The following is a 10,639-nucleotide window of genomic DNA, read 5'->3' as shown; positions in this document are numbered from 1 at the left end:
ACAATTTGCCCTTGCTGCTTCTCAGCCTTCGAGCATGCTCTTCCAACTGGCTGGCCCAGTCCTTTTTTCCCTACCTGGTGAACTCATTCTTCAAGACCCATTTCAACTACCACATCCTTTTAAACCTCTTTGATTCTGCTACCCCATTCCAAGCATGGTGAGATACTAAGTCTTTTAGTTTGTCCGTGTCAGGAACTATAGCTTATTCAGCTGGATCTAACACAATGTATGTGGTAGGCAGTAAGTGAATACATGAATTTTGATTGCTTTACCCATTTCTCTAGCAATTCTAATGAAATTAAAATTTAATGAAAGTTATATACTCTCAGTCTTCGATGCGAAGAAAACGCTGTTTCTTTTTTTGTTCTAGGTGGTTCTGGAATGGAGCCGAGATCAATACCACGTTCTGTTTGATTCCTATAGAGACAATATTGCTGGAAAGTCCTTTCAGAATCGGTGAGATCTATTTTGGAGAAATCTATTATTTGGACCTAAATCATGAGTCATAAATTGCCATCCTGTAAATATGACAGTTTAAGTGGTCTTTCTGAGTTATAGATATGGTTTAACTTACTCAAGAGTATGCCCATCTGATGTGTTCACTTCAGCAGCACATATACTATAAAAAAAAAAAGGAACGATACACAGAAGATTAGTGTAGCCCCTGTGCAAGGGTGACACACCAATTTATGAAGTATTCCATAAAACATTTTTTTAAAATAAGGAAAGAAAACATAATATGCCCATCTGAAGAAAGTGTGTTCACCACATTTGGTGGGTGAAAAATCTGATTCACAGAGAGTAATCCCACCTTGTAGTTCACTGGGTATCTTAAATTGCATGATTGCATTTTCTGTCTCCCCAGGTCTGTGAAGTAAAGGGAATTTCATTCCCCTGTAGGATGATGAAACCAGGTGGCTACTACACAGCCAGTTTCTGAGCCCTGGCCAGAATTCTGTTGACAGCGTCCTGTGAAGTGAGACCACTCCCCAGTAACCACTGGGCCTGAACCCAACTCCATTGGTCACATGTTGCTGTTTATCTCTGAGGGAGGAGCAAACAGCCTCATACCTCATAGTGTGGGTCTTTCTTTTGGAAGGCCAAGCTTCTTAGTGCCACCATTCTGGAATACAGCCTTCACCATTTCTTGTCTTTGGGGATTTTTTTTTCCTCTTCACAAGATAGGCCTCAGAATGGAAACAATTTTTTTCAACACCCTCCTTCCCTTTTTACAGATGAAATGAATCACACAAGTCCTTTCTGATTTTGTTTCTGTCTTCTCACTATTTTTTTGGTTTGTTATAGAAAATGTAGCCATTTCATTATAAAAGATGCCATCTTATCTTATCTTATCTTATCTCCTCTCATCTCATCTCATCTCATCTCATCTCATCTCATCTCATCTCATCTTTTTTGGGAGATGGAGTTGCACTCTTTCCCAGGCTGGAGTGCAGTGGCGTGATTTCTGCTTACTGCAACCTCCGCCTCCTGGGTTCACGTGATTCTCCTGCCTCAGCCTCCCGAGTAGCTGGGATTACAGGTGTGTGCCACCACACACAGCTAATTTTTGTATTTTTAGTAGAGACAGAGTTTCGCCATGTTGACCAGGCTGGTCTTAAACTCCTGACCTCAGGTGATCCATCCGCCTCGGCTTCTGAAAGTGCTGAGGTTATAGGCATGAACCACCACTCTTGGCCTATTGTCATTTTAAAATCAATTAAGTATTTTTAAAATGTTTCAGTTTTATTTTCAAATATGGCAAATATGGATAATTATAACCTTACAAACTAAAGCACTTTGGGGTCCATAAGAATTTTTGAATTTTAAGAGACCAAAGAGTAAAAGTTTGAGGACCATTCCTTAATATATCAGTTCTGAAACTTTAGCTTGCTGTAGAAGGCTTAAGAAAATAACAGTTACTTCTCTGTGTCTGTAGGTCTCAGAGGGGTTCTGAGAATTTGCACTTCTACCGAACTTCCTGGTGACACTGCAGTTGCTGGTCTGGTGCCCCCACTGTGAAAACTACTGCAGTAAAGGATTTTTAATGAAATATAATTTTCACTTTAACAAGTTAATTTCCCTAAGGAAAGTTCTAAATTGATTAACTTTTTCAAATCTGATGTTTATTGATTTGTGCTTTATGCTGTGCCACGTGCAGATGGTTTACAGATACGTAGATCCCTGCCCCGAAGGAGCTTCAAACCTTTTAAAAATTTTTAAAATTAATTTTAAAAATTAATTCATTACTTATTTATTTTTAGAGATGAGATCTTACTGTGTTGCCCAGGCAGGTCTCAAACTCCTGGACTCAAGCAATCCTCCCATCTTGACCTCCCAAAGTGCTAGGATTAAAGGGATGAGTCACATGCACAGCTGCTTCAAACTTTTAGAAAGAAAACTAGCTTATTAGAAAATGCAGATTTTGAGGTCAGCAGTTTTAATCAAACACTCTTGTTCTCTTTCTAAAGTTTAGAGGTTGTACTAAAATATAGTTTGATTTTTATGTAGGCACAATTCAAAATTTCCTCATTTTGATGGCAACAAATAAATGGATCATAAATAACATTTCACATGGTCTAATATATTTTAAGATACCATAACATTCATATATTTTCATTACTTTGCTAGTTTCTCTACAATTTTTTTTTATTTATTTTAAAAAAATTATTTATTTTAATAGAGATAGGGTCTTGCTCTATTGTCCAGGCTGGTCTCAAACTCCTGACTTCAAGCAATCCTCTTACCTCAGCCTCCCAAAGTGTTAAGATTACAGGTGTGAGCCACCATGCCTGGCCAGTGTAAATCTTTTTAAGGTTGTTTGCTCTGAATGAAAAAAATCCCATTCCATATGTCAGTAAAAGTGAATATGTAAACTATCCACTGCTACTTATTGTGAGGCATTACATCAATCTAGGGCTCAATTTTGTCATCCGTAAAATGTAGATATTAGATTAAGATCTGTTTGATTAAGATTACAATCTCTTCCAAGTGTTCGGTTCTAAAATACTATTTAAGGCCAGGCGCGGTGGCTCATGCCTATAATCATAGCACTTTGGGAGGCCAAGGTGGGCACATCACTTGAGGTCAGGAGTTCAAGACCAGTCTGGCCAACATAGTGAAACCCCATCTCTACCAAAAATACAAAAATAAGCCCGGGCGGTGGTGGGTGCCTATAATCCCAGCTACTTGGGAGGCTGAGGCAGGGAGAATTGGTTGAACCTGGGATGCAGAGGTTGCAGTGAACTGAGATGGCACCACGGCACTCCAGCCTGGGTGGCAGAGCAAGACTATCTCAAATAAATAAAAATAAGACACAAAATACTATTTAAGTTCTCTGTTTTCTCACCTACTTTATAGAATGTAGAACTAAGGGACTGTTAAGTGGCTTTAATATTCACTTAACAGTGATTAAAATGACAGTTGTATCAGTGTCATCGCTGCTTTGGTTCTGAGTCATGGGTGACTTAGTCTTAGTTTTCAGCTCTAAGATAAAGCATTCCTTCTCATCTGTGAACCAAGATAGTGACCTAGTGGTTAGAATGAAAGATTCAGAGTGTGACCATGTCTAATAGGAAAACAACTGACTCATTGACCTCGTGCAGATCACACAATCTCCTTCCATTTGTCAGTTTCACCAAAGTTAAATTGATCATGTAATACATACAGTATATTATGTTTTAATCAGCTAAATATATATGATATATTAAAAATATTTAATAGCAGATGATTACTTTTACAGGAAAACTTAAGATGTAATTTTCTCCTTTAACCTTTTCTTTTAAAAACATCACTTAAGCAGTTTTTTTACATTTATTATTAGTCTGAGCATAAATCACTGGGAGGTTGGGAATGAGATGAGTTTGGATAATTTACATGTAGGCAGTTTGAGGCAGATTGATTTCTTTTTTTTTAAATGAGAAAGACTGATGTATATATGATAAAGGAATGAACTAATAGTTAGGCAACAAATATGTATTAAACCCCACCCATGTGGGAGGAACTGTTCTAGGCCCTAGGCATATAGTGGTGAACAAAATGAACTCATTGGCCTTATATAGATAGAATTGGCATTTTAGTGGGGGAAAAAAAGTGAAGTATATAACCTACGTGTAAATCAGTGGTTCCCAAAGTGCAATTTCTGGACCAGCAACATCAGCATTACCTGAGAGCTTGTGAGAAAAAGAAATTCTACAAACTAGAATTTCAATAAACTAGAATTTGTTTATTGATAAATTCTGAAAAACCCTAGATAGGGAAACCTTTGCAAATCATTACAGTAGGGAGAGAGAGCCTGAAGATGTAGGAAAGAGAGGAAATAATTAATGAAGCAGGGCACAGAATGCATGGTACAATTTCTGCCCTAGAGATAATTCTGTCTAGTGGAAGATAGGGCTGCATGGAAAATAGCACAACACAGTACGATCAGGATTCCTTACAGTCCAAAGTAGTGTGGAAGCTGCATATTAAGCTATAGATTCTCTTTGTGAGGGGTGAGGGAAGGGAGGAAGTTGAGGAAGGAGGAGGTGGTTAAAGGAAGCATGAAAGAAAGAATGTTCTAGGCAGAAGGAAAAGCATGTTCAAAGGTACAAAGGCCTGCAAGTTCGTTTCATCTTTGGAGAAGGGTATACAATTGGATCATCCAGAACACAAGGTGCAGATTATGAAGGACTTTGGACCTTATTCTACAGGCAGTGGTGAAACTTGACAGTTGGTAAATACTCAGCTATCACATATGCCAAAGAATAAGTTGATTCCTTATTTTCCTGATGAAGCTCTGGAACTCTGTTGTCTCTTTGATCTTTATTTTCCACTGTTCTCTTCCATTTGCTGTCTCCCCTCTGCTCAGGGAACTTGGCCTCTGGGTCCTTGAACAAGCAAGATATGTTCCTGCCTCAGGGCATTTGCATTTGGTATTCCCTTTCTCTGGCACATTCTTCTCCCAGTTACCCACCTAGCTGGCTTCCTCACTTCCTTCATATCTTTGCTGAATGTACTGAGGCCATCTCTGATCTCCCTATTTAAAACTGACCACCCCCTCCACCCCATAGACACTCTTTCTATCCCCATTTGCTGCTTTACTTTCTCCACAACATTTAACATCATCTGACTTTATTTATTTGATTTATTTCCTGTCTTCTCCCTTCTGGAATGTAAGCTCCATGAAAGCACAGATTTGGGCTTTGTTTTATTTACTGCTGAAACCCGTGCACCTAGAACAGTACCTAGCATATACTAAGTGCTCAATAAGAATTATTCAGTGAATGGATAAACTCACCCAGTTATCTCCCTTACTTCTTATAAGCTAAAGGTTGTTGTCATTTCTGTTTATTTTTTCCTTCCATAATTCAAAAGATTTATCTACCAAATGGCATTTATTTTCCCACGAGATAATATAGTCTACCATATTACCACAAGATAATATGGTAGAAAGTCTAGGCTGTGCCTGGGCTGTGAGGAGGATAAAAGGATGGTATGCTTTGGTCCATGGCCTAAAAATCAGACTGTGAAACCCATACAGTTCCTTGGAAAGTACTAAACATGAAATAGCACTATCTAAAGCAAATTTATCCAACCTGCGGGCCACATGTGGCCAAGAACGGCTTTGAATGTGGTCCAACACAAATTTGTAAACTTTCTTAAAACATGATGAGATTTTTTTTTGTGTGTGTTTTTTGTTTTGTTTTAGCTCATCAACTATTTTTAGTGTTAGTGTATTTTAGGTGTGGCCCAAGACAATTCTTCTCCCACTGTGGCTCAGGAAAGCCAAAAGATTGGACACCCCTGATCTAAAGTAATGTCAGTACCCAGATGTACATACACACGAACTCCTGTGTCATAAGTCAGAGTGGCATGCATCCGGGCAGGCCCCTGAAAGATGGGTAGGTTTTTGAAAAGTGAGAGAAAATGAAAGAGTGCTTTTGGCAGGGATAAAATCTGGGTAAAATCACTAAGGTGAGGCTTAAACAACATACTCAGTAGTTAAAAGCCTGCCTCTTTATTATGAGGATAAGATGATCAGGAAGAAATAGTGCAAGTTCAGGAAGGTCTTCTGTACTAGTGTCTCATATGTCAGCAGATACTTATTGGGCTCCTATGTCCCAGGCACTCTTCTCATTGCTTGGATACTTTAGAGAACAAAGCAGGAAAGTTTTCTGTTTTCTTGGAGCTTACATTCTAGGAGAGGGCCACACATAATTAATGGAATAGGTTACAAGTTAATTATTTAATATGTTACAAAAGTAGTAAGTGCTGTGAACAAAAAAAAAAAAAAAAAGGAAAAGCAAAGGTGAGGCTGGGGAGGGTCCGGGCTTGCAGGGAGCAAAGCACAAGAAGTCTACAGCATTAAGCAGGGCTAGGTCTTCATCGTAGGTTTTGATAACTTTTTTTGTAATTTGTTCTTTTTTTTTAGAGACAAGGCCTCGATCTATCACCCGGGCCGGAGTGCAGTGGTACAATCATAGCTCACTGCAGTCCCACCTCAGCCTTCTGAGTAGCTAGGACTACAGATGCACACCACCATACCCTGATTTTTAAAATTTTTTGTAGAGGCAGGTTCTCACTATGTTGCCCAGGCTGGTCTCAAACTCCTGGGCTCAAGCGATCCTCCCATCCTGGCCTCCCAAAGTGCTGTGGTTATAGGCGTGAGCCACTGTGCAGAGCCTGTAATTATGTTCTTTAAACTTCTAATTTATTTTCTATGTTTGACTGCATTTGCGTCCCAGCGTCCTTGTTTGCTAAATTATGAGAACAGGCAGTTTAATGTAAACTGAGCTTCCAAGACTACTCTACTTCATCCACAAACCATCTTTAAATCTTTAATATTAGCCTTCTTACAGAGTGGCTGTGAGGATCAAGCGATGCAAATTATGTACGTGTCTAGCATAATACAGCTCACAGAGAAGGTACTTGACAAATATTAGCCCCCCAGCTACAGTTTGAAAACATGCAGTTCTGTGATAATATGTCATGGGTGGATTACTTCTTCATAGATTTTTTTTTCATAATCTCTGGGTTTAAACCCTGTGATATTCTTATTCCCAAATATATTGGAAAAATTCATTTAAACTGTAGGATTTCTTGGTTTGCTCTAGGCTGTGTCTGCCCATGCCGATCGACGTTGTTTACACCTGGGTGAATGGCACAGATCTTGAACTACTGAAGGAACTACAGCAGGTCAGAGAACAGATGGAGGAGGAGCAGAAAGCAATGAGGTAAAACTGATTTTTTTTTTTCCCCACATCAGATGGGTAATGTCCCTTTATGCCATTTAGGAATAAATTACGGACTATGGAATTAGAAGCTTTGGTACTTTTTATTTAATATATGAGATTGGTCATTTTATTTTCTTTATCTGGGAAAGATACAGCAGACTTCTGGATAGCCATCAGAGGTAGGAACCTGGCTGATGTAATTCCCCTTTGATTCGTTAGGAGTATTTATTAGTACCTACTTGTTGACTTCTTTGTGAATGTCAAGAGTGCATCCCAGTGCAGGTCTTTGGCCACCTTATATTGGAGCAAATTCATTTTCTCTTTGTTAGAGGTTATACGACTTTCCCAGTGCATGAAAATGGCTGGCAGCCTGGTACAATGTTTTACTAATAAAATATAAAAGTGTATACTTTAAGCAAACTGTCTTGGTTACAGTGGGAGGTACAGTGTTGTTGGTAATATTTCACTGGAACATATAATTCATTATGCATTTTAAGTGTGGTAAGCATTATCAGTCCCTCTTACTCACATTTAGGGCTACCACTAGTCCATATGTATGTAATAAACTGTATTTGCTTTTTATTAGAGAAATCCTTGGGAAAAACACAACGGAACCAACTAAGAAGAGGTAAGCATTTTGATTTCCTCTCAAGAATAAAACTTGAAGGATAGAAGTGAAATTTCAGATTATTTGTTTTTATTGGGTATTCAGGATTTTGTATTTACTCTATTATCCATATAGTTTTGACCCCAAATTAGGTACATCTATTAGATGGGAAATTTTGCAGTGCTGAGTGCATAGTTGATTGAGAACTCTGGTTATTTTGCTAACCAAAGCTTCACTGCATTGGGGAGGGTTAGAGTCCCAAGATTTCCTTCTCTATAGTTCCCTCCCATTAATCTGTCTTGGTGCATTATTCTCTTGGTCCACTTACACTCTAACTTCTACCCAGTATTTTCATTTATAAAATTTATGTCTATCATTTACTTATGGGTTCAATATATATGTTCTTATCTTTAAAAGCTGTGAAGCTGTATATTTTATGTTTAAGAACCTAGGAAGGAGATTTAGCCCAACAAGAAGAACCAAATACACCTATCTTGACTTGAGTCATTCCTGACTCTGGCAGGTCCTTAAAACAAGACTGTCTCACTGACAAGCAATCTCTGTTAATTGTCACCTACCCACTTAACCATCAGACTTTTAAAAATGCTTATTGATAGAGAAGATCCTGAGAATTTCAAGATCCAGAAGTGCCTTCTTTTTTTTTTTTTTTGAGACGGAGTTTGCTCTTGTTGCCCAGGCTGGAGTGCAATGGTGCAATCTCGGCTCACCGCAACCTCCGCCTCCCAGGTTCAAGCAATTCTCCTGCCTCAGCCTCCCAAGTAGCTGGGATTACAGGCATGCACCACCATGCCCGGCTAATTTTGTATTTTTAGTGGAGACGGGGTTTCTCCATGTTGATCAGGCTGGTCTCAAACTTGCAGCCTCGGGTGATCTGCCCGCCTCGGCCTCCCATAGTACTGGGATTACAGGTGTGAGCCACCGTGCCAGGCCTCAGAAGTGCCTTCTAAGCTATCTTTTTATGTTAATTATATAACTTTATTTATAAACTCTATTAACATTAATACTGGTTTTTAAATGGTTTTTAAATTATTTAAATAAAAGCAATAGTGCAACACGAAGAAAGATTGAGAAGTGAAAAGAACAACTCACAAAATTTTATAACCCTTATTTAACAAGTGTTATTTTTATTATTCCCTTTTCATGCATATTTGAGTAGTTGTAGTTTATAATCTTGTGTGCAGTTTTGTATCCTACTTTTTAAACTTTATGTAATTATACATATGTATCATGTTGATGTATTATCTTCATACTTCATATCTTTCAGTTTTAATAGTTGTATAATATTCCATAAAGTGACTACTGTAATTTACTAAATGTTGGGCATTTCTGTATTTCACTATTGTCAGTATTTCATGATACTTATATTTGGGTCTGTGGCATTTTCTGTGTGTGGGTTTGTTTTTTCTGTTTTGTTTCTCTTCCATACTTGGACTGGACTAGATTCCTGAAAGTAAGGTTACTGAGGAAGAAGCTTATGTATGTTTTTATGGTTCTGAATAAGTATATATGTGTACATATGCGTATTAGACAAGCATATATGTATATATTACCAACTTGCTTTCCCAAAAGAGTTGGTGTCGTTTGGAGTGATACCGGCAGTATTTAGGAGAAGTAGATTTACTGCACTTGTGCTAATATTGAGTCATCATTTTTTGAGGGGTGCTAATTTAGTAAAGGTGATAGCTCATTGTTTTCTTTTACATTTCTTTATAAAGGAAGTTGAACAATTTTTTATACTGTTTAACTGGTTATTGGTCCTACTTTGTGAATTTTTTAGCCATGTCCTTTGACCATCCATTTGTTTATTCAGGTAATAGGTTTATTGTAGATATTTCTTATAATCAAATAGAAATATCTCATATAAATTTATATTAGAACCTTGTCACAGTTGCTTTTGTTTACATCAATGTAGTGTCATATCCAATGCGTTTAGTTGTTTTCTAACTGGAATTGGTAACTTGTATCTGGTAACATGACACTCTATTAACCAGAATCTACCTCCTTCCTAATCTGCCCAATAATGGGCTTTATTGGAATTATGAATAATCTTTAAAAAATGATAGTAATGAAGTGCTTAATTTCATGTGCACTTTGGAGTTAGTATATATTGGTGGGAGTCTTATTAATGGGAGTTTGGAAGCTCTATCTTTAGAGTTGGATTGATATTGTGAACTTAATCTTTGTATCCATGAGATAAAAGTCTTCATTTGTTAAAATACTATGATTTTTTGATGGGCTATAAAAAATCTGAAAAATTCAGTAGTACGACAAGCTTCTCATTGTTGATTGCATTTCAAGAATGTAGTTGTGAACATGTTGGTGTTTCTTTCCAGTGAGAAGCAGTTAGAGTGTTTGCTGACGCACTGCATCAAGGTGCCCATGCTTGTCCTGGACCCAGCCCTGCCAGCCAGCATCACCCTGAAGGACCTGCCATCTCTTTATCCTTCTTTTCATTCTGCCAGTGACATATTCAATGTTGCAAAACCAAAAAACCCTTCTACTAATGTCTCAGTTGTTGTTTTTGACAGTACTAAGGATGGTAAGATCTTTTTATGGTATTTTAAAATCATATTATCATTGGATATTTGAATAACAAAATTCTGAGTGGAATAGAAACAATTTATTCTTAAGTATCTGATAAACTTTTCTAAAAATGCACACAGAGAAGCAAAAGAGCTGCCATTGTATTTTGGCCTAACCTCAAACAGGGATTGCTGCATATATTTTACTCTGTGTAATACACATACCTTTCTGTGCTGTGATGAGGACCTTCAATCTGACATCACAATTACCTTGTTCT

At 37.8% G+C, this 10,639-nt stretch overlaps 1 protein-coding gene across 1 annotated transcript in view; it reads left to right on the top strand.

Moving 5' to 3' along the window:
* Positions 1–363: 363 nt before the first annotated feature.
* GNPTAB (N-acetylglucosamine-1-phosphate transferase, alpha and beta subunits) overlaps positions 364–10,639 on the top strand; it is a 52,343-nt gene continuing 42,067 nt past the window's right edge. The window contains exons 1-4 of the mRNA XM_011934933.1: positions 364–456; positions 7,092–7,211; positions 7,798–7,839; positions 10,173–10,378. Coding sequence (XP_011790323.1) covers positions 7,105–7,211; positions 7,798–7,839; positions 10,173–10,378 — 355 coding nt within the window. The 5' untranslated portion in view covers positions 364–456; positions 7,092–7,104. The remainder of the gene's footprint in view (positions 457–7,091; positions 7,212–7,797; positions 7,840–10,172; positions 10,379–10,639) is intronic.

The sequence above is a fragment of the Colobus angolensis genome, unplaced genomic scaffold (assembly GCF_000951035.1).
Source record: "Colobus angolensis palliatus isolate OR3802 unplaced genomic scaffold, Cang.pa_1.0 Scaffold10, whole genome shotgun sequence".
Lineage (NCBI taxonomy): Eukaryota > Metazoa > Chordata > Mammalia > Primates > Cercopithecidae > Colobus > Colobus angolensis.
Note: the sequence above shows the minus strand (reverse complement) of the source record. Positions and strands in the feature narration are given on the sequence as shown.